Source organism: Harpia harpyja, chromosome 7 (assembly GCF_026419915.1).
Source record: "Harpia harpyja isolate bHarHar1 chromosome 7, bHarHar1 primary haplotype, whole genome shotgun sequence".
Lineage (NCBI taxonomy): Eukaryota > Metazoa > Chordata > Aves > Accipitriformes > Accipitridae > Harpia > Harpia harpyja.
Genome location: NC_068946.1, coordinates 8,681,325 through 8,705,140, shown reverse-complemented (window position 1 = coordinate 8,705,140; position 23,816 = coordinate 8,681,325). Strand labels below are relative to the sequence as shown.

Here is a 23,816-nt window from a genome sequence, read left to right as displayed (position 1 = left end):
GTGGGATGGGGGTCCCTGGGGATGTTTGGTGTCTGGGTGTCGCACGCACCCCTCCCCCCAATTTTGGGGTCAGTATCCCTTCCTTGGGGATCTTCAGGGTGGCCGGTGGGCTGGGGGGCTCCATTGAAAACGGAGCGTGGGAAAAAGGGGGCGGGGCTTGGGGGCTACCTGCCCGCGGATTGGCTGGGGGGGGAGGGGGAGACCCCCTAAATTGTGCCAGAAAGGAGAGGGGCAACCCTGAGCTTGCAAAGAGCATAGGAGCACCGTAGAGACCCCGCCACCCCATTAGGATGCGCTTGGGGCAGCTGGACCCCCCCTTTCGCATGTGTGTGTGCACCAGGCAGCTGCGGCGTGGCCTCTGTGACAGGAGTTGCGCCGGTCTCAGCCTGGCTGAGGGCTGTGGAGGGCAAAACCCCTCTGGGTGGCTGGAGAGGGGCTGGGTGCATCCCTCGGTGGGTGGTCTGGCTGAAAAAGCACCCCCAAACCTGCTGCCCCCGTCACTGGTGTTTTGGGGATCGCCCCTGAAGGACAGCCATCGGCATCTTGGTGCTGCATGGCCCGTGGGGAGTAGGACGGAGCACTGGGGGGAGGTGGTTGGATGGGGGGGGACCCCAAAGTCTCACTGGGGTTTGGTGTGTGGGATGGCATGCACCTTGCTTGGGGTCTGCACTGTATGCTTGGGGTGTAGGGACCACTTGTATTTTGCTGGGGGTCAGGACGTGGGGACACTTGGGTTTCTTTTGGGGCCAGGATGTGGGGACTGCATGCATCACATTTGGGGTCGGGATCTGGGGACCTTCACGTTGCTTTTGGGGTCAGGACACAGGGACTACCTGGATCCTGCTCGGGGCAGGGACATGGGACCCTCACACGGTGCTTGGGCACCGGACACGGGGACCTTTTGGTTGTGATTGGGGTCAGGCTGCGGGGCCCCTCGCACCAGGGTCACGGTCAGGCTGTGGGGATCCTTGCATGGCACTTGGGGTCACAGGGGGACCCTTGCATGGGGGCTGGGACATGGGGACCCTTGCTTGATGCTCAGGGTGGGGACATGGGGACCCTTGCATTGGGTTTGGGATGCAGGGACCCTCGCGTTGGGTTTGGGGTCAGGACTGGGGCCGGTATGGGGGGACACTTACGTCAGAGCCAGAACTTGGGGACATCTGCATTGGGGTCAGGAATTGGGGACCACCATATGGGGACCACGATGTCTCCCTGGGGTTCAGCAGGCTGGAAACTGGGGACGGTGGGTGCAGATTGTGTCCGTCCCCTTCCTCCTCACAGGGACCGTGACTGGAGGGTCCCGCACCATCACCCTGGGTGGCTTTGGATAATTCAGATGCAGCACCCAAGCCGCTTAACCCCATCCCGATCCAGCCTTCACCCCCAAACCCCACTGCCATGAAGAAGAAGCCAGCCAACGGGAGGGGGCCGGATCCTGCGGCCCCCCAGCAGCGAGCCCGGGGCATCACCAAGCCGGCAGAGGTGATTGACCCACTGTGGGGGGGACGGGACACGACACCCTGAGATGAGGTTTGGGTGCGGATGCATCCCCATCACCCCCCAAAACAGCATCTTGGGGTGGTCTGATTACCCTGAGGGGGGCAACTGCAGCATAGTGGGGGGGTTGTTGCTGACATGAGTGTTTTTTGCCCCCCCCCCCAGTACGTGGGCTCTTTCGCAGTGGAGGACTTGGACCTGCAGCAGCAAGCGGGGCGGCTGGAGGAGCAGTTGCGGGCACTGAAGGTCTGGCATCCCCCACTGCTCCCCCTCACCGGGAAATGGGGGGACCCCAAATAGTGGGGGGGCACACCCGGGTGGCACAGCCTGGACCCCCCCCAACGCTGCATCTCTCCCGGCCAGGACTGCCCCAGGAGGAGGTCAGTGGTGCTGAGGTTCAGTTTGCAGGGGCTGAAGGTCTACGGCGCTGACGGGGAGGTAGGGGTGCTGGGAAGGGGGTGGTCATGGGTGCTGGGGGGGGTGCTGGGTGCTGCTTTGGGGGGGTTGCACCTCTCTGAGCATTGCTTTTCGCTTGGGAACCTGCTTCGTATTTGCAAATAGGGTTGCAGCCTACCACGCAGTTGCAGGTTTGCAACCTGCCATGCAAGTAGGGGTGACCCCGGCACTGCTTGCACCCCGGGGAGGCTGGGTGTCCAGGGGTGCTCAGTCCCAGTGACCACCCCCCCCCAATCTTATCCCCACAGACACTGCTGATGGCGCACGCTCTCCGTCGGATCCTGTACAGCACGTGGCGACACGCCGACCACCAGTTCGCCTTCGTGGCCCGCAATCCCTGCAGCCCCGCCAGCCCCCTCTTCTGCCACCTCTTCGTGGGGCTCCCAGGCGAGGTGCGTGGCCCAACACCCTCCCTCCCCCAAAACCCCACCCTATTATTATTATTTTTAATATTTGCACGCAGCTTCTTTTGCCTCCCCCAGGTCCAGACCCTGCACCTCTTGCTCTGCCGCTCCTTCCAGCTCTGCTACCTCCTGGCGCACCCTGAGGAGCAGGCGGGCGAGGGGGAGCCCCCGGGGACCGGGGTGCTGCGGGAGCCCCTCAACCCCGAGGAGGTGTCACGCAACGTCAACGCCCTCGTCTCCTTCCGACGCCTGCCCGCGCCCGCCAGCCTCGGCTCCCTGGGCGCAGGGGTACGTGCACCCTGTCAGGGTGCTGGGTGCTGCTCCACGGGCCTTAGCACTACGTCTGCTTGCGTGGTGGTTTTGTGCGTGGGATTCCTGCATGGCCTTTTCTTGCACGGCGTTTTGCATGGCGCGTTTTTGCGCAGCACATTTTTTGCGTGGTGTCTTGCACGGTTTTTCTTGCACGGCCTTTTCTTTGCACAGCATTTCTTCCACAGCAGTATGTGCATGGCATTTTTTGCAGGGCGTTTTTTTTTGCGCAGCGATATTTGCATGACACTTTTGGCACGGCATTTTTTGCACGCTGTTTTGTCTGGCAGTTCTTGCACTGCCTTTTCTCGCACCGCGTTTTGCATGGCACATTATTGCACAGCACGTTTTTTGCATGGTGTCTTGCATGGCATTTCCTTGCATGTCCTCTTTGTACAGCACTTCTTCACTCAGCAGTATACGCACAGTATTTTGCACAGCCTTTTCTTGCACAGCGTTTTGCGTGGCACGTTTTTGCACAGTGCATTTTGCAAGGCCCATCCTGCACAGCCTTTTCTTGCACAGCGTTTTACATAGCCTGTTTTAAATGGCATTTTGCAGGGCAGTTTTTTGCATGGTCTTTTCTTGTATGGTGTTTTGCATCGGGTGTATTTGCACAGCATTTTTTTGCACAGCTATTTTGCATGGTGTTCTGCAGGGCATTTTTTGCATGGCACTTTTTTACATAGCAGTTTTTTGCAGGGTATTTTGCACTGTGGGTTTTTTGCACGGCATTTTTTGTATAACCTTTTTTGCATGGTGTTTTGCGTGGTGTTTTTGGCACGGCGTTTTTGCATGGCATCTTTTGCATGGTGATTTGCATGGCTTTTTTTTTTCCCCACAGCATTTTTTGCATGGCATTTTTTGCATGGTGGGTTTTTTGTATAGCATTTTTTGCATGTTATTTTTGCATGGTGTTTTGCACGGTGGTTTTTGGGTAGCTTTTTCTGCACAGCGGTTTTTGCGTGTTTTTTTGCACAACATTTTGCGCAGCAAGCATCCCCCAAACCCCCCTCACAGCCCCTCCGCCCTCCAGGAGCGGCGGCCAGAGGCGGAGGGCAGAGCCGGCGCCTGGCGCCCGGGGAACCCCTACTGCTCCCCGGTTCTGGTGCGCAAAAAAGCCATCCGCAGCAAAGTCCTGCGCTCGGGGGCTTACCGGGACTGCGGGGGCGAGAGCCAGCTCCACCAGCCGCCCCGCGACGCCGGTGAGTGCCGGAGGGGAAACTGAGGCACGGGGGAGACACACAAGTAGCCCCAATTTTGTGGGGTTTTTGGGGCAATGAGGGGATTAAGGGTCTCCCATAGCGGCAGCGGGATGGGAGAGCAAAGGGACGAGGAGCTTGGCCTTCCTCCCTGAAAATGAGAGCGTCCTCGCCGAGAGCGTGTGGGCCTTCGCCGGCATCACCAGGTGAGCGCACAGCAGCACCCCACTCCTCGCCGTCGTGTCCGTCCCCCCCACCCCCTCCCCTGCGCCCACCCGCCACCTCGTCCCCAGGGACGTCGGGATCGCGCTGCTGCGGCGGGACGTCCCCGGAGCCTTTCTCCTGCGCCCTGAGCCTGGCCTGGCCAAGCGCTGGTGCCTGTGGGTGCGGGCGCCCTGCGGCGTCATCCCCTACTGCCTCTTCAGGACCCACCAGGGCAGGTTCTGCGTGGAGGTGAGGCTGCTGCGCGGGGGCAGCGGGGTGTGGGCGCATCACATGTGAGCGCATTTGATGCATGAACACGCGGGTGCGTTTGCTTCGTGGTTGCAGTGGTGCACAGTTGCACCTGGGTAAGTGCATTTGATGCGCCGGTGCGTGGATGCGCTGGGGTGTAAGTTCATTTTGTGTGTCTGTCCGTGGATGCACTGGTGTATAAGTGCGTTTGGTGCATTGGTGCACAGATGTACAGGTGCATAAGTGCATTTGGTGCATCCATGCATTTGATGCACTGTATAAGTTCATTTGGTGCATCTATGCACGGGTGCATTGGTGCATAGGTGTGTGGATGCATTGGTGCATAAGTGTGTGGATGCACTGGTGTGTACGTGCATTTGACATGTTTAAGTGCATTTGGTGCATCTGTGCATGGATGCACTGGTACATGGATGCACTGGTGTGTACATGCATTTGATGCAGCGGCGCATGGGTGCATTTGCTTTGTGGTTGCATCGGTGCAGAGGTGTATGAGTGCATTGGTGCATGGGTACACTGGTGTATAAGTGCATTTGCTTCGTAACTGCATGGGTGCACAGAGGCATTTGCTTCATGGTTGCATCAGTGCTCACATGCGTCTGTGCATGGGTGCAGAGGGGTGTTGGTGTGTGGGTGCACGGGTGCATCTGCGCATGGCACACAGGTACCAATGGGTGTGGGTGCGTGGGTGTATCCATGCTTCGCTGTGCAATTACATTTGATTCATGGGTGCACAAGTGCATCTGCATGTGGGTACGTGGTGCACGGGTGCATTGACGAGAGTCTGTTTGATTCGTGGGTGCAGTGGTCATGGGTGCATTTGAGTTGTGGGTGCACCGGTGCATTTGATTGAGGGTGCATCAGTGCGCAGAGTGCAGCTGTGCGTGGATGCACGGTGCACAGGTACGCGGGCGCATCAGTATGCGCATGCACGGATGCAAGGGATGCACGGGTGTATTTGATTCACGTGTGCACCCATGCATTGGTGTGTGGGTGCATTGGGTTTGTGGGCGCATGGTGCATAAGCGCACGGGTGCGTTTGGTGCATGGGTGCACCTGTGTGTGGGTACGTAGGTATTTGGCGCATGGGTGCATTCAATTCGGGGTGCCCGGGTGCATGGGTGCACAGCACGTGGGCACCCTGGCAAGGCCCTCCAGCCGCCGCGGCCACCGGCCGAGCGGGGGAACTCACCTCTGCCCTCTCTCCCCGCATCGACGGCAGCACTCCAACGCTGAGTTCGCCAGCGTGGCCGCCCTCCTGGCTCACTACTCCGGGGCGCCGGGGGGCTGCTTCTGCCGCTTGGCCCCTGGTCACCGCAACCCCGGCTACGAGGAGCGGGACCCCGGCGGTGGGGCCAGCGCTTGGGGGGAGGCCGCCTGGGCCCCCGCCGCCCCCGTCGGGGTGCAGCATGAGCGGGGTTAGGCCCGGCCGCCCCCCGCTCAGGCACAGCTAGCCCCCCAAATCCCCACTTAGCTTTAAATCGCTGCCATCTGCCTTATTTATTCCCCTCCCGCGGGCCGTGCGCGCGCTTGGCGGGCTGTACGGCGTGACTCCGGCAATAAATGGCTCTCGTGCTACCGCAGGAGAGGGCTGCTGGAGGTCTTTTCTTCCCACTCCCCCACCACGGCGCTGCGTGCAAGCGTGCACGCTTGTGCGCTCCCACGCTCTCCTGCACGTGCACGCTCATGAACTTGCACTCGGGCACTTGCGCTCTTGGGCGCTTGTGCTCTCGTGCATGCACACGCTTGTATAGTTGCTCCACGCACTCGCACCCGCGTGTGCTCGCACGCTTGCACAATTGCACTGTGCAGCTGCGCACTCGTACTCGTGTGTGCTCCCGCGCTTGCACGGCTGCACTCAAGCCCTTGCGCTCCCGTGCACTCGCAGTCTCAAAGCCCTCGTGCTCTTGCACCCTCGTGCACCGCTACCACCGCGCTCTCACACACTCGTGCTGTTGCACACCTGCGCACTCGCCTTCCCTTGCACGCTCAGGCGGCGCACTCGTGCACTGCGCAGCTGTGCACCCGTGCCATTGCACGCTCGCGCCCCCATGCACCTGCACTCCCACGCGCGCGTGCCCTCGTGCCCGCCGCGCCCCCCCCCCCTTGCACACGTGTTCTTTGGTGCACGCCGGCTCTTGCACGCGGGCGCGTGCCCGCCCGCAGTCACGTGGCTCGCGGGGCGGGGCCTTGCGCCACGCTACCCCGTCGCTGTGGTAACCGCGTGGGGCCGCTGTGCGCATGCGCGGTGGGTCGGACGGCGCTTCCCGCCTCCCCTCAGCTCCCCCCCGGCTCCTTCCATTCACCCCGGCTCCCCTCGGGTTTCCCTCCGCTCCCTCAGGCTTGCCCGATACCTACAGGTTTACCTCAGGTTTTCCCTCGCCCAGTCCCCTTTGGGCTTGTCCCAGCTCCCTAGAGTTACCTGAGGCTTTCCTGCCCCCAGGATCCCCTCAGGTTTCCTCCCCCCCGGCCTGCCCGAGTTCCCCCTCAGACTTGTCCCAAGTCTCCCCCTTTCCCTTCATCCCTCCCAAGCTTTTCTCCTCCTTAATCTCTCCTTTACCCCAGCCATTTGTGGCCTCCCTGGCTCTCCTTCCTCATGCCAAGCTGTAGGGGGGTCCATCCCCTCAGTGCCCCCAGCAAGCAGTGAGTGGTCCACCCCACCCAGGGGTGCAGGCCCTGCGCTTAGGCTTGCCCCAGTCTTCCCCCAGGCCTACCCAGGCCCCGATGCCCCTCAGCCCCACCAAGTGAGTGAGTGTGGGGTAGAGCTGGGCCTTGAAAAATGGCCTCAGAGGCGGTGAAGGTGATCGTCCGCTGCCGGCCCATGAACGAGCGTGAGAAGGCTCTCGGCTGCAAGGCGGTCGTCAGCATGGAGAGTGCGCGGGGCCAGTGCTTCCTCCAAAACCCTGCCGCCGCCGGCGAGCCCCCAAAGCAGTTCACCTTCGATGGGGCATACTACCAGGAGCACAGTACGGAGCAGATCTACAACGAGATCGCCTACCCGCTCGTGGAGGTGAGTGGTGCCTGAAGCAAGTTGGAAGCAGCCAACACATAGCTTGGGATGTGGGCTGCAGAGTTTTACGTGGGTAGATGATCCCTAAGTAGAACTGATTTATGGACAGAAACAGCCCTGTCTACTGCTTCAAGAGACTTAGATGCAACCCTGGGGTGCAGAGGAGGGCAAAACAGCATCCCAGCAGTAGGCTGGGAAATTGGGAAGAAAAAAATACTTCTTCAGCAGCCAGCAGGGCACTGAGGATAGAATTACATTTAATTGTTTTAGGCGGATGTTTATATGAAAAATGAACCCCCCTGAGCAGGCCCTAGAGATGGTAGCTGGACAGAAACTGCAGCGGAAAGTGTTGTGAGGAGAAAGGGGACAAAAAAGACTCCTGATGATTTTAGGGACATTTTTACTGTTAAGCAAGAAACTTTAGAGTAGACAGGGAACCTCAGCCTGTTTTAGAATAGCAAAATGAGAGGGGATGTGTTTGTTGCCTGTTAACACATCAGCATGGTAAACAGCTAGGGTGAAAAATGAACCAGTTAAGCAAACCCCTCCCTCCTCTCCCTCTGCCCCCAAAAAACCAAAACACAACTTTGTTAGAAGATGAAACAGGGATAAAATGGCCAGTGATAATTTTAAGATGGAAGTTCCTGTTCAGGAGAACAACCAGGGTCTGAAACAGTAGATTATTAGGTTAACAGATTATTTCTTTTTCTTTTTATTTGAACCTTAAGAAATCCAAATATCTTCTGTTCCTGCCATGCTTCTCTGAAATAGGAACAAGTGAAAGTGAGGCCTTCTTTCGGCCAGCTTTCCAAGAGAAAAAAAATATTGTGGTCTTCTAAGCGTTGTCAACTGCCCTTCTACTTTTCAACACCTGCATTTCTTCAAGTTTTCCATTTTTGAGAGAAAACCATCGATTCATATGCTAGCAGAATGCATTTTTTAATTATTATACTCTGATGGCATGTGAAGATCAAGCAGTTGTTTGAAGTTTAGTTCCGGCTCTTCCTTTAAAATATCTTTCATGGGGTAGGATTGATTCTGGACAATGTATTTGCAGTTATGCAAAGGGTAAAGATAATGGCTATTTTATTTGGTTTCCCTTCATTTCCAGGGTGTCACCGAAGGCTACAATGGCACCATATTTGCCTATGGCCAGACTGGCAGTGGGAAGTCATTCACCATGCAGGGAGTTGTGGATCCTTCTATACAGAAAGGCATAATACCCAGAGCATTTGAACACATTTTTGAGAGCGTGCAGGTAGGTGTGTAACAATGTGAAAGAGACCCGTTGTAAGATTGTGTGATATCAAGAAAGACATTCATACCCCAGGAAGAGAGTGCCGATTGCGCTCAGGAGTGAGAATGGGGACAGGCTTTGGGGTATGCTGCCTCTCATCCAAAAGCTGAGGCCTGTGTATAGTCAGATGAACTGCACCCTCATCTCTGCTGACTTTATGGACTTGCACTTGAGATGTTTAAGGACTGAAAGTCCCTACAGCGAGTGTGTTGAGTGGTTACACCTGTGAATGAAATGCCAGGAGAGATTTGATGAAGTGTTGAAGGGAGGTAGGCACCCAGCTGGCACTGAGGATCTGTGTGGGCTGCCTACTTGCCTTCATTTTGAGAACCTTACCCAAAAATCATTCCTGTTTTGTGCAGTGTGCTGAAAATGCCAAGTTCTTGGTAAGAGCTTCCTACCTGGAGATTTACAACGAAGACATACGAGACCTCCTAGGAGCTGATACCAAGCAGAAGTTGGAGGTGAGGCGGAGTCAATGTGTCTTAATTAGGAAGTGCTTTAATTTGCTCAGATAAGTGTTATCGTGAATGTCTCGCAGAAGTGCAATAATATGCTCTGTCAGAAGCTGAACAACAGAATATGAAGTTGTAGTGATGAATATGGAAGCCATGAGGAGATTTTGAGGGACTTCAGTGAACCTTTAGTGGCAGAAGGAACAGGATCCAGTCAGAGACATATCCTGTGTGTCCTGCTTGATAGCGGCCAGTAGATTAGTGGAAGCTGCATGAAAATCATTACTGGACAAGGATGGAACAAAGTGCTCATGGGGCAATTTCTTCCTAATCCTCTTCGTCTCACAGGTGTCTCTAAAGCAGGAGGATTCTGTGCCTTATAAATGTTTAATCTGATCCAGTGTAGCTGTGGATGATCTTATTATCTGGCTAAAACAAAAAAGGCTGATCCTATTTTGAGGGGACGCGGCAGGTATTACTCCCCATGGGAACGCATAGGGAAGGTGGACAGTTTCCAGGAATGCAGGAGGGTAAACTTTCCTGAAATCCTAATCAAGGGGCTGATTTTTATAAAATTTACCTCTCGGTGGCTTTGCAGATCTTTTTGCACGTGTTCCTGGAGGGAGCTGCAAACCTCCTGTCCCAATTTACTTCCCTGCAGGACTGCCCCGGTGAAGAAAAGCGAGGCACTAGCACCATCTGCTGCACAGATGCGCTGAGATGGTGACAGTCCCAAACTGCCTTACGGGGCAGTTTGGTTTTTTTTTTAACATGCTTCTGGCTTTAAGGGAGGCAAAACCCTCTCTGCTCCCTGTTCCAAGCATGCTTTGCCTGTGCGTGTCGAGAGGGAGGGTGGGAGAAGGGGACTCACTCTTTTGGAAGGCGCTTGCTGCATTTTCCCATCCTTTGTTCCACATCAGCAGTGACACCAGTTTCCATGACGACCACAGTTGGCACTGGGAAGGCAGGAGTTGGGCAGAACAGTTTCCAGGGTAACACCATCACACCGGTGACAGCCGCTGCCTGTTGCTGCCTCCATCGAGTAATTAAGGGAGTCATGTCCTGCAGAGACAGAAAGCCCAAGCTGACCCACTGCTTTCTTCTCTGTCCCCCAATTCTCCTCCAAAATGCCATTTCTGTTTGTTCTTTTGCCTTTCAATGTCAGTGACTTTGGTGACTCAGAAGCCCACCATTGCCTCCCGTGCATAAAACCCTGTGAAGAGCAGGTTTTACGGAGCTCTGCAAGGAAAACGCCCCTGTCAGTCTGTGTTGGAGTTAAACAACCATGTCCTCGGTTGGGTGTTCCTCAAGGGCTCTGCAGCACCCTCAAATACAGCCAGGCCAACCTTGGGGTTCCCCTGTAACACAGGCAAAAGTCACAGTGTATGAACAGTCTGGCTGTGATTCTGTAACTGGATTCCTCCTGGGCAGTCATGGCTTTAGAACAAGGCTAAAATCCTGCCTCGTTTAGTTTCCAGCCACTTCTGCTCTGTTCTGTGCAGGTTTTTTAACAGCAAACACTCTATTTTACATTGCTTCTTGTGGCGCGTGCATCACTAAAGTATCTAAGGCTCTTCTTTGGAAGTCACACTGCCAAACGCCATACCTGTCATTCCGTGACACCGAGTAATGACAACCATATCTTGATATCCCAGCTGACACGATAAAGATAGAGTTTTGGTTATGAACTCAGCAGATGTGGGGCGTAACATTGCTGTTGAAAATTAATTCAGCTCGTTTAAAATTCCCAGTGTGGAGGTAGCTTCAGAGGGGGCTGATGTAGGAGTGCAGGGATCTCTTGATTGTTTTTTATTTTTTATGTAGGTTTGATCAAGATTTTGAACATTTCAATCGTTTATTAGCATGCTGTATGAAACTTTTCTTCTGCGTGACTGATAATTGCTGAAAAGATGCTGTTAGGTATCTAACACTCTGTCTCTACCCAGGTGCCTGAATAGGAGTTTAGAGAGTATTAAAAATGAGCTAATCTGGAGAAAAATTATTATAGTCCGCCTGTGTGTGATGGGTGTGACTTTGGGAATTTTGTCAGGGAGATCAAGACGCCCTCGAAGAGCGGAAGGCTTCAGCAAAGCACTTGTAACAATATCCATGACTATTGAATCTGTGCTTTGATTTTAAAAAAAGCTCCCTATGACTGAAGAGATATTAGAACCTTTGCCATAATAGGTGAAAAATATTTCAGTTCTTTTTTAAAATATGCAGCTTAACAATAGGGGAGGTAGAAGGCGGCTCAGTGCAGAGAAGATGAGTTTCTTGTGGCCTGGGAGATCTCTGAATCAGTCAGCAAACTTTTAACTTTAATTCTTTTTGCCTGCAGAGCCATGAAAGTGGTTCCCTTTTTTCATGTGGTTTTATTCCTCCTTCAGAAACAGTAAGGCTTTTTGGTGGCAGCCAGATATGTTTTTGCCATACTGCAGTTTTAATTTCTCCACGTGTAAAACTCGTGTAGCCCTCAAGCTTCCGGGCAGTTTCCAGCGTGCCTTCCCACAGCCTCGGTGCGTCTTGTTTTAACCTGTCTTGCATTGTCCCTGTTTGCAGCTGAAGGAGCACCCAGAGAAAGGGGTGTACGTGAAGGGGCTCTCTCTGCACACCGTGCATAGCGTGGTCCAGTGTGAGCAGATCATGGAGACAGGCTGGAGAAATCGAGCAGTGGGTTACACCCTCATGAATAAGGACTCTTCCCGCTCCCACTCCATCTTTACTGTCAATATGGAAATCTACACTGTAGGTAGGTATCTGGATGCCCTGCCCCTAGCAGAGCGCAGAATCTGTGCGGTCTGACCAGTCACCCCACAGCAAAATTATTTTAGGTCCAGTAGAAATCAGAATTCTGCCCTGACATGGACATTCTTCACAGTGCAAAATGACTGAGTATTCAAAGTCTTTTTTTTTTTTTCCTCGATTCCCCCTTGGGGGAGGAATGTCTTACACTCAAACTGGGAACATATTTAATTCTCCTTCCATTTCTTACCTTCTAAAACCTTTATTTCCAGCAAAGGGTGCTAAATCTCACAGCCCATACAACAGCTTGGAGTTCATGCATTGTACAGCCTGGAGAAACTTACAGGGTTATCTGTCTTGTCTGACCTCCCTTACAATGCAAGTCAGATCATTTCACCCAACGATCATGGGGCACATGTTTTAAGCAAACAGCTAATCTGGGGTTTAAGATGGAATAAAAGAATCCCTTAATAAAGTTTTAAAGGCTAATTTTCCTTTCTCCAGCATCTTATTTCCATTGGTGTTTTTTCAGCTGATAAAGCTGCCTCACTGGGTCCTAACACAGACCTCGAAAGGGTTTTTTCTCGGGCTAAGAAAGTAATTAGTCTCCTATATTCCATCTAGTCCTTGACCCCAGCTGAGGCTGTGAACAGCTCCACTTTGTTTTCTTCAGCTGTTTCAGCCATGGGGGAAGTTACACAATGTCTTCCTAAATTGTGGTTCCAGATGTTGGTGACAGTACCTCGTTTTCCTCTATCCAAAATGGTGTGTGTGGGATTTAGGGGATTTCTCAATTAGCGCAGCTGGTGGATGCTAATCCTTGCATTCTGTGGGTCCATAAAACCCCAACTTTAATCCTAACAAGGAAAAAGAAGTATTTACACTCCTCTTTTGAGTTCCAGATGGGTGCAGGGCTCTTAAACTAGCCTGCAACAATTTCTCTGATTTAAAGCTTTGAAAACATGTTACACAGAACAGGATGGCAGGTGGGGAAACTTGCAGTTTTGGCAGTTAAATGGAAGATAGCTGGAATATGTGAGGAGAAAGTTGAGGGTTCTGGCACAATCCCCATAACTGGATGGTTCTACTAGGGTAATCGTTAGTTGAAATAGTTAATGAAGTTGGTATTTATGTTGCCATCTTTAGACTTCATGAAGAGGGGCACGGAGAAGTTAAAACTTCTTTTCCAGTTGAGCCTCTAGTAAATTATAACTTACAGGCAGTTGATATTTTAAAGGATCTCTTTGCAATTATGTGGACTAAAGTAACTCTTTGAAGTAACAGTGTAGATTCAGGAACAGGATTGTAGCAAATACCGGGTTCTCTGGCTGCAGATGTTTGAAATGCGAAAGTTACCATCACTATTTTTACCGTATTTAGAGTAGCAGATGTTTTATTTCCTGGCATTGTGCTTAGGGATTGATCAGTTAACGAGAAAGACGTAGATTTGGCCAGTGCTTATGCCACGAGCACTGGCTGATGGGTGGTATGGGAATTAGACAGGCAAGACTTTCGGGCTGCTGCAAGCATTTTAGCAAGTCTGGGGACCTTGTTACACCACGGAAACGAAACCGCTAAGCTCCTCGATGGAAACAAACAGCCTCCATGGGTAAAAGGACTGGCAGAAACCAAAACAACTTTTTAATTGCCTGTCAGTGTTTACATAAACTGGGGGAAAGAGGGAAAGGGTTAGAAAACCTACTTTTTGTGACTGTCCACTCACCCCAGCTCTCACAAAGGATAGTGAGAGGGCGCTCTATTTAACCTCCATCTGGGGTTTTTTTCCCCAATTCTCCCATGTCTTGACATGCCAGAAAGATGTGGAGTGAAACAAGAAGTTAGCTTTGCAGCAAACATTAAGTTCCACAGTTAACAATCTGTTGCTCTAACTGGGGAAATATCCTGGGGCAACAGATTTTAGATTTTTTTTGTTTACCTGTGAACTTTTAACTTTCCCCCATGCATCATATTACTCATTGCTCATGTTTAGATATTGTCCACAGCCATAAAGCTGTAACTCTGACTAAATTGAAGGCTAGGTTTTGTAGAAGTCTGTCTGGAAAAGGGCAGACTTGGTTAAAACCTTGATGTTCTTTTTGCCTGGAGCACTAAAGGAGCTCTTCACTTGAACTTGGGTTGTCATTGTGAGGGACGATTGGGATGTGGACATCCAAGAGTGTGGTCCAGCACTTAGGACAGTAGTCTGTGATTTGCGAATGTGTGTCCAACTCTTTGCTCTGCACGAGGCTGGGAAAGTTAAGTAGCCAGTGAAACTGAGGGGTTCCTAAAGCGGCCGAATGTGTTCTCTCTTAGTCACAGGGGATTTGTGTCATCACGTTAATCCAGCCTCAAAATGCAGGTCAGGAAGCAGATGCTATATGCATGCGGTGTGTGTCCAGGTAGCTGGGGAGCTAGCTGTTAACTTCAGCTCCCATCTTCTCTTGCCTTAAAGTGTTACAATGGGAATGGCACCAGCTTGCTGGGTCTGACTCCTCACTCACTGAGATCCATCGCCTCATCTGAGTGGTTTGGGCTGAGCACAGTCCCGATTTCTTGCAGTTTTCCTGTGTCTCGCCTGTGTTCCTTCATTTTACTTTCTCACTGAGAATGTCATGAGTTGAGGAGGAACAGATGCCGCTGAGCATGCCTGTGTGCTGAGTCATGGTGCAGTTTTACAGCTATCTGGGTGAGAGGGGAGATCTGGTGGGCTTCTTGAACATTCGAGCCAGATGGTGGACCTTGATGGTATCTGATAGGATGTGCTCTTTCTTTTGAAGCATAGCAAGAAATTTCTTGAATACATCCATTGATTAGGGTAGGTTGGATTCCAGTCTTGAGAAAAGCTGTAGTTTGGGAGTTCATGGAAAAACTGTTTCCCAGCGTAGTGTCTACTCCAGCCTTTCCATGGTAGTCTGTAGAGGTAATCTTCCTGCCTGTCTCTCCATGTCACATGGGCATTCAGGGAGCCTGCTCTTCTGCCTGTGCTCTCCAACTAGCCCTGCTCCAGTTGCTGCCCATTAACTCATTTCATGCTTCCTCCCTTCCTTCTCTCCAATTGTCAGACATTGTTTAACTTCATGAAACAATCTAAGGAGAAAAAAGTTGTATAAACTCATGGTCTGACCTTGTTACTTGCAGAGGGCTTTGCACAAAATTGTAAACACTCAGCATCTGTGCAAATATGTGGAGGGGGGTGTGTGTGTGTGTGTGTGTTCAGAGCTCACTGGGAGAGTAAGAACGGGCATGAATTTTTACTGTGCAGAATCTTGTTCAGGAAAGCACTAAAACATGTAGTTCTTTAAGTAGATATTTATTTACTTAAGGGAGTCAGGGCCCAAATGCAGACAAAGAACAGGGCTTGAACTGGAATGTAACGCCAGAGAATCCAGTTTCTTGACTGTTAAGATGCTTCCTCTTAAGAAGAGCCTAACCCGGAATTATTTTCTTGCAGATGAGCAAGGGCAGGACCACCTCAGGGCCGCAAAACTCAATTTAGTGGATCTGGCAGGAAGCGAGAGACAGTCAAAAACTGGAGCTACGGGGGAGCGGCTCAAAGAGGCCACCAAAATCAACCTCTCCCTCTCAGCTCTGGGCAACGTCATTTCAGCCCTGGTTGATGGCAGGTGTAAGCACATCCCGTACCGAGACTCAAAGCTGACCAGGCTGCTGCAAGACTCCCTCGGAGGGAATACCAAGACCCTGATGGTAGCATGCTTATCTCCAGCTGATAACAACTATGATGAAAGCCTCAGTACTTTGCGCTATGCTAATCGAGCGAAAAACATCAAGAACAAGCCCTGTATCAATGAGGACCCCAAGGATGCTCTGCTGAGGGAGTATCAGGAGGAGATTAAGAAGCTGAAGGCCATTCTAGCTGAACAGATGAGTGCGCATAACTTGTCAGGTAGGAGAGCCCATAGTGGCTCCAGAGATGTTTTATCTTTGACAGAAAAATGTGGTTTTTATATGTGTGCTCACTGGATTTCACCTCAACCTTTTCCTTACCTGTTGGAGGAAGAGTTCTCCATTCTGGTAATGGACTTTTCCTTCACCATTGCCAAATTGACCTTATTCCACTGGTAAAGACCATCTCAATTATCCAGTATTTTCGATAATGACAAATTCTGTTAGAAAATGCTGACATGATTCAAATCCGTGATTCTTCTTGGTCATTCTGGCTAGAATTTAGTCAGTCACAGAAGTGAGGTTTCGGCTGGCAGAGCAAAAATGAGCTGCGTAAGAAATAATAATGTAAAATTCTTTATTAAATATACATGTTTGTTTTCAAAGTTAGCATTCAACCCTGTTCTCCTAAACTGTGAATCTTTGACACTACAAGAAAAGTTTTTCCCCGCTGATGGCACTGCTTACAGAGAGCAGCACTGTCCTTTCTTTGAGGATTCAGCCCAGCATCAGCAGACTTGCTCTTTGCTATGAAGTAGCAATAGCAAATGTGGGAACAAATGGGTAAGAGCAGCCTTTAGGGAGCTGATCACCTTTTGAGAATTATCCCCTAAAAAAGGGCAACTTTCAGCAAAGCAATAAGGCTGTAAGCTATTCCCCCCCCCCCTTTCTGCCACCTTTCAGAAACAGCTGTGAAGAAAGAAGGCAATTTCCCTGCACCTTTCATCTCCTTCCCCCATGTCTTTTATCTTCCAAATCTATTAGCATAGCCCTGGAAACAAGTCTCCTGCTATTTTGTGAAAGAGATTGGATTTATATTTGCTTTCATATACCTGAAGCTTAAACCTCTCCCCCTCTGCTCAGCGCTGACGCCTCTCCCCACACCTAAGGAGTCCCAGGCCAGTGGGCGTTTTGGCAACACAGATGCTGACACATGAGTGCAGTTTAAAGGATTTGCTGGCAGCCACGTTCTTTGTTCTTTTTCCAGGCATTCTACAGACAATCCCACCTAGTAATTGTGAGTGATTTTTATTTCTGCTTTGCTTTGCAGGGCTTCTACCTGCTGAGACTGCTCACCTGGCAGCGAAGCCAGCTCCCCTCCTCAAACCCCAGTTAGATCCTGAAGCAGAGAAGCAGCTGATCAGAGAAGTAAGGCAGGAGGGGGCATCCCGTAGTGTCTTTGACTCAGGCTTGTGGGGTTTTATAATAATCATTACAAATATGGTGTAGGGCTGCGTGGTTCAGCCTTTTCAGAGCACTTATCTTCCTATTTTTTGGTCCTTGTCTCCTATGGACAGAACGTGTGTTGATGAAGGCCTTATTTACAACGCCACTTTCTCTCAGCATTGTTCCCACCTCTCTGGAGATGAATTGGAATGGGTTCCCAAGAAGAATTTTTGAAGTAACTACCTGTAAAACTTTGATTCCTCCTGTCAGAGGAGGGAGAAATAGGGGGGAGGAAAGCAGTAGTCAGAAGATGTTAGGAACAGTATAAGGATGAAGATAAAGAGGGGATATGGAGCCAGGAGGAAGAATGAGGAGTTGGGGGCCAGAAGGAAATAAAACTCTCTCCTTGCTCTTTACAAAGCTCCTTCCAGGTCACCACATCTGCCCAAGATAGTGGTTTCTAGGGCTAACTAGTCACCCTCCATCAATACTGTGTTGACTTAAATCACAGAAAAAGTTAGTGAATACGGGATGGTAAAGTTTTATTGGGGTGGACATAAGATGTGACCTAGAATGAACCTGGATGTGACCTTGTATATGGTCACAGGGCTGTTGCGTCAGGCTGTCTGCTGTGCCTTCCAGGAGTACGAAGAGAGGCTGGCCCAACTAAAGGCCAGCTACGAAGCAGAGCAGGCATCGCGTGCCCGCCTCGAAGAGGACATCAGCAGCCTGAGAAATCACTACGATCTCAAGCTGTCTGCTCTCGAGGAGAACCTCAGGAAGGAAGCAGGTGTGGACGAGGCAGGTGGAGGGTGTGCAGCACAGGCGGAGGGTTCCCTGATGCTTTAGGCATGAGCAGACACAGACTGTTTTTGCAAAGTCACATTTGTGGCAGCCACTGCAACCTTTAAAGTGGCAGCGACTGCTACTGCAGCAAGTGCTGCCTGGCAGCAACAGCAGTCCCTGCTCTCAACCCTCCCTTATCGACAGCAGGAGCAGTAACTCTGGCTCTCCTGGGCCACTCATGAGACTCTCTGTCCCTGCTTTGTCCTCTTCCCTATTTCCCTGACTTCTTTCCCATCAGGACCAGCCTGGCCCTACCCTGTAAGCCTTGAGGCGATGAAATGTGATTTTTGCCCACATAGCTGCGAGTTTCTTCTGACTTAGGGCAGGATTTCTTTTGAGCAGAGGTTTGAGCTGCGGAGATGACTGGTCTCGGCAGGCACTGCTCTGTCTTGATCTGTTTGGCTATGCACAACTCACACACCTGAGAACGAGGGTGGCTGCGGCAGTCTCTTCCACCGCATGCAAATGTGATGCAGCCCTTGGCCTCCCAGTGGATTATCAACACCGTGGCTTTGCTGGAGGGTGGATATTCCTCTCACACACCTATAAATTGTTGCCAGCTAACCTCTTTGTTACTGCTTTTCATTTATACTTCTGCAGTGCCTCAGAGCACATTTTTCAATGTCCTTGTACAGCACTTATTGCCCAATATTAATTCTTGAACCTATATTCTTAATTTTTGACGCTATCACTTTCTAAGGTGAGACGTTCTCCCCCCCCCCGCCTCTGATTAGAAATGTGCACCCCCCAGCCTCTGAAATAGATTATTTGTGTGCAAACACGAGGACCCAGGCTCTCCCAACCCTATAAAATCTGCATTCCTTACCTGATACACCCTCTGGGTCTTGATGGCTTTTACTGACCAGCATAAATAACAGACCTTTTCCTTCCAGGCATAGTTTTTAGCTTTTGGTGAAGACTTTGCGTGATGTTTTCACAGATTTATGCTCTAGTTTTGCAGAGCTCATTACTGACGTTGTGGGTATTTCCTCTTTTACTTTTCAGCGGCCATGAGGACCGAAACTACTCCTGACAAGACACCTTTGCCTGAAGACTCTGTTGCTGCAGCAGATGAAGAACTAACATCAGCCCAGGTACCCTTCAGGCTACTTTACCCCTCCAGGTACAATAAACCCGAGTGGGTAACGTCATGCTTCATCTATCCCAGTACTCGCATTGCGTCTTTTCAGAGCTGCGGCCTTTGGTTTCTTCTTGTCCTCAGGACCCAGCAGCGCCTCGGACTGTCCAAGACACTGGTGGTATGAGCAGAGGGACTGCTGGAGCAGAGGTGGCTGTCACTGCTGAGGGGATTTCATTGCCTGCAGACCAGCAGCAGGTGCTCGCCAGGTCAGTGACTATGCTGCTCCTGTTAACTGCCTCCTGGGCATTGCTTACAACACACACGGGCAAGAAGCAATCCTGTTCTTCCATGATATTACAACCATCGAGCTTCAGCTGTCAGTTCAGCGCAGAACAAAACTAGGCAGACACGTATTCTTTAGCCCAAAATTAACTTTACCCTATTTGGGCAGATAAATAGCTCTTAGCTGCAGCATTCAATGATGCCAAGTGCCAGAATTAAGAGAGAAAAATCTGGAGAGGTCTGTGTCAGCAGATGTGGATGCAAAAAAGCGTGCTTTCTTGATAACAAATCCTGCCTAGATTTATAGGCAGGGAAGTCGTTTCCTTCTCTGGCTTTTTGCAGGTGTAATTTATGAGGAGTTTATAGAGTTGAGGCAGTTGCTGACAGAGCTTAAGTGCCCAAACAGGTTATGGAGGTGGCCTCTTTTTCCTCTTAAAAATGGTTCTTGAAGAGCACTTAGAGCCCTCTCAGTGCAAGTAAGGTAGCAGGCCTTCCTGTAGCTCACTGTGCGTGTGGGTGGAGGACAGTGCATCCTCCACAACTCTCCCCTGTCACTGAGGTCACTTTTGCCTCTAACTCACGCATCTGACAATGTTTGCAAGACGTCAGCCAGAACTGACATCAAAATTTCCCAATAATCACATTTTAGGGGCAGCATTAGACCCAGGGCTTGGAGCACAGGCCTGGGGTGTGAGGGGTGCAGGGCTCGAGACTCACGCTCGGCCCATCCCAGAGGCATCCTGTCTTGAAGGTTCTCCTCCGGGTGAGAGCCATCTTGAGAGAATTCCTTTAGTCCAAGTACAACACAGCGTATTGAAATTACATGGGGGTTCAGTGCTGTTTCAGAAATACACACTTTAAGCAAATTCTGCTGATTTTTCTCTTTTACTTTGTTGTGTGGAATTATATTAAGACTAGAAACGCTCAACATAAGATATATTGTGGATGATAGAGGCTGATTCTGAAAAGTCTTGCGTTTTTCAGCCAGTCTTGCAGCTTTACTGTGAGCTCCTGTGGCGCATGCTCACTCTGTTGGGCCTCTCCCAGCTAAAAAAGAAGCTATTGAGAAATCTAGAATAACAGTGTCTGTAATTTGCAGGCAATTCTGTCTATTAATGGAGAGGTCTCCAAAGAAACTGTTTGTTTTGATTATATATCAAATCTTAATAATCCTATCGCAGCGTTCCTTTTTGTGACAAACAAGTGAAAAATGCTCTTCTAATTATATTGTTAAAATCAAAGTTCTCTGCAGATTAGGCAGCAGGGTTTGGTTCCGCCAGCACGGGGATTTTCAAAACTGCCTGTTAAGAGCTTTACACACCAGGATGGCTGTGAGATCTCTGATCCTCACTCAGCGGAGCGAGGATTCAGTCGCGCATTAAGCAAACAAAACCGAAGGCTACTTGGCAAGTGCAGTAAAGTAGAATTGCAGGTCATCCCTGGTGGAGAACAAGCTCTTTTGGATGGGTTTGAAGATAGCTAAGAGGCTATTATCAGCGGAGGTTTTATCAGCAGTGGGATTTTCTCCGATTTGAGCCAGTGCTGGCCAACCTGAGCTATCTGCTCTGCTGCCCAAGTCATCAACCTTGGTTGATATTGCCCCAAAAAGGAAATTGTACTGTGGCTTCCAGCCATACCGCTCCTGTATCCACCATTTAGAATATTAGTTTGCGGAATTTTGGCACCTTATGTGCTTGCTTTGAGAGTCTTTCAAAACAAAAAGTAAGAATTAAAATAATATATTCAACATGTATTTCAATAGGAACTTAAATATAAATTCCACAAAACAGGGTTTTTAAACAGTATTCAGTGAGCATAGATACAGATTTCCAAACATTCTTGTTGACAAAGCTGCTCAGAATAACACGTGCTTTGCCCTGGGTCCACAGGAGTATCTATGACAGAAATTGTTAATAAAAGTAGAATTTGCCGTGATCACTCTGGACAGCAAATCTCGTCAGAAATCACTATTTTTTGTACTGTGTCTTCCCAACTGTCATCCAGGTCAGGACGTGCATCCTCCACGCTTAACGCAGACGGTTCTTTGACGGTAGTGTTGAGCTAAGAGAAGCGTTTGCCTTTTCCAGGCTGCAGATGCTCGAGCGACAGGTAGTAGGGGGGGAACAGGCTAAAAACAAGGACCTCAAAGAAAAGCATAAACGCCGGAAAAAATACGCGGACGAGCGGAGGATGCAGCTGGTGACCGCGCTGCAGCAATCTAATGAGGACAGCAGTGACTGGGTTCTGCTTAACGTCTACGACTCCATCCAGGAGGAGGTTCGAGCCAAGAGCAAGCTTCTGGAGAAGATGCAGAAGAAGGTGAGCAGCTCCCTGCTATCCCTGCTGAAGATTTAGGGAGCATCTCTTTCCTCATCTGCATACCCATTTTTTGGGGTTAAGGAGGTGTTTTAGGGCAGTATGTTTAGAGCGTGACTCTGCCTGCATGAAATATTTCATATGCGTGCCTGCATTAGTACCTATAAGGTTGTCTGCGTGCATTTTTATGAAGTATCGGATGCAGCAGCCCTCAGGGTGTGGTGAATTAAGTTGTTGAAGCCCAAAAGCCCACCCGTTTTAAAGGCCAGTCTCCTCGTTGTGCAGCACGCAGACCAGAGGGTGACGTGACGTGATGGGAGAGGATGCGACTCCCTCTACTGACCTATGCAATCTATTGCACAGCTTTCTCCGGTTCTGATCACCCCAGATACCACACCTGGGCTCCTGGAAGAAATTACACCACGAAAAGTTTTCTGGGGGGGAAAAAAACCCCTAAATATAAAAGCAGTGCTCTTCAATTTTAGGCACACTTGAAAATCAGTTTTGCTCTGATAAGGCAGAATCCGAGGAGCTCCCCAAAAAAATCTATGCATGTGCAGCCCTAAATCTGCATGTTAAGAACTTGCTTTATTTCTGTATTTAGGTTATCAAAGAAATATTGAATCTTTTTCATCGAAGTTAGGAACTCTTAAGAGCTCATTAGCGCTGGATGCAGACCACACTAGTAAGATCAACTTAAGGTCCATTCAAAGACTCAGCACTTTGGAGAAACGCCAGAAATCTTTCATTAAAACAGATGTGGAATAATCTCTCCAAGCAAACCTCATCCTGATTCTTAACTATAAATTAGAATCTCCCCAAATATTGAAGCTTTTGTGCCTGTCTTTCCATCCCTCTGCCTGACAACTCCCTGTATTCACAGTAATCATCCGTCTCTCTCCTTTGTAATCCCAACGACTTACTTTGGTTTTATGTCCCAGCTGCAGGCTGCTGAGACCGAGATCAAAGATCTGCAGTCGGAGTTTGAGCTGGAAAAGATCGATTACCTCAGCACTATCCGCCGCCTGGAGCGAGACCTGATGCTCTTCCAGCAGCTGCTGGATCAGGTGCAGTCCCTCGTCCGGCGTGACTGTAACTACAGCAATCTGGAGAAGATCAAGCGCGAATCCGTCTGGGATGAGGAAACCAGCTGCTGGAAAATTCCACAGCCCCTCATTCAAAAAACCCGCCTGCCCGCAGGTAAGAGGAGCGTCTCGACGGTGCCACCGGCATGTGGCTGCTTCTGGGCTCAGCAGATCACGTTTGGGCTGTGCTCCCTTCTAAAATCTGTGTACAGAAAAGTTTGCCTAGGAAGTTTGAATAACAACATCATCTAATGTGAAGCACGGTACGGATGCTTTGGGAATCTCTGTGAATGAGCCCGGTGACCGGAGCGGTGTTGGGGATCTGGGAGTGCAGTCAGGAGAACATTAATTGTTTTAGAGACAACGACCCTTTAACACCCGTCTCTTCTCACAGCAGTTCCAGCCCTGCCACAGCCCAAACCTGCCCAAAAGAGCCCTTCAGCCGAGAGCCAAGAGCGAACCGTACGGTGTTATACCCCTATTTTACCAATTTTGCCCTATTTCTAAGCAGTAACCCGAGGGCTAGCACAGAGTCCGCCGCTCCTGACGGCGTTTTCCGCTTCCAGCCCGAGGAAGACCGCTACCAACGGGTGCTGAACAGGAGTGACAGCCAGACCATCGCCAGCAACTACTTCCGACCCCGGCGAGCCAGCCGCATCCTCCACCCCGACCCAACTGAGAACCGAGGTAAAACCGCTGTTTCCCTTCGATCGCTGGCCCTCCCCTTCCTTTTCCTTTCCTCTTGGGTGTTTTTTTGGGGGGGGGGCCGGCGGGATTTGGCTCGGCCATTTTTTGCCAGGCGAGGCCCGTTTTTGGCACCCAGTGAGGGCGGATGCCCACTGCCGCCCCTTCCTCTCCTCTCGCAGCTCTCCCGGGGCCGGAGGGGGCTCCCAGCGGTGCCTCCGCCATGCCCCGGCCCTTCCGCCTCCAAGCCCTCACCGTGGTCCCTCCGACCACCATCAAGCGTAAAAAGGGCAAAGCCGGCTTCGCCGGCCGCCCCCTCTGACTCCTGCCACTCTCGAGGCGTCCGGCAACGCAGGAAGACGCCAAATCTCTGTGGTTTTGCACCAAAACGCTCTCGCTTCTACATCGTGGGACAGAGGGCGAGCTCGCTGTCGCTATGTGCTGTCGCGCCCTGTACCCCCCAACCCTGCGCTGCAATAAACCAGTCTGACACCGCCATTTTGACGTCTTTTACTGGGAACCCGCCGACCCCCATCTTCCTCCCCTCAGGGGCGCTACGGTGGCCGCGCGGCGGGGTGGGGTGTTTGGCACGACAGCGTCTCGGTG

The 23,816-nt window shown here is 50.9% G+C and overlaps 1 protein-coding gene across 1 annotated transcript; it reads left to right on the top strand.

Annotated features, from left to right (window-relative positions):
- Positions 1 to 1,344: 1,344 nt before the first annotated feature.
- Positions 1,345 to 23,708, top strand: KIF17 (kinesin family member 17). The gene is made up of 22 exons (XM_052793528.1): positions 1,345 to 1,485; positions 1,666 to 1,746; positions 1,864 to 1,938; positions 2,205 to 2,348; positions 2,439 to 2,648; positions 3,706 to 3,874; positions 3,975 to 4,077; positions 4,165 to 4,322; positions 7,120 to 7,352; positions 8,464 to 8,610; positions 9,012 to 9,113; positions 11,664 to 11,853; positions 15,298 to 15,750; positions 16,801 to 16,898; positions 17,559 to 17,706; positions 18,768 to 18,856; positions 18,985 to 19,109; positions 21,213 to 21,444; positions 22,383 to 22,641; positions 22,921 to 22,988; positions 23,093 to 23,213; positions 23,393 to 23,708. The coding sequence occupies exons 1-22, from the start codon at positions 1,402 to 1,404 to the stop codon at positions 23,530 to 23,532; spliced, it is 3,429 nt and encodes a 1,142-aa protein (XP_052649488.1). The 5' UTR covers positions 1,345 to 1,401; the 3' UTR covers positions 23,533 to 23,708.
- The last annotated feature ends 108 nt before the right edge of the window (positions 23,709 to 23,816 follow it).

Coding starts and splice junctions, on each gene's coding strand:
- KIF17 (XM_052793528.1), top strand. CDS start 1,402: ATGAAGAAGAAGCCAGCCAACGGGAGGGGGCCGGATCCTGCGGCCCCC. Junction 15,751..16,800: donor GAGTGCGCATAACTTGTCAG/GTAGGAGAGCCC, acceptor TTTGCTTTGCAG/GGCTTCTACCTGCTGAGACT. Junction 22,989..23,092: donor CCGAGAGCCAAGAGCGAACC/GTACGGTGTTAT, acceptor TTCCGCTTCCAG/CCCGAGGAAGACCGCTACCA.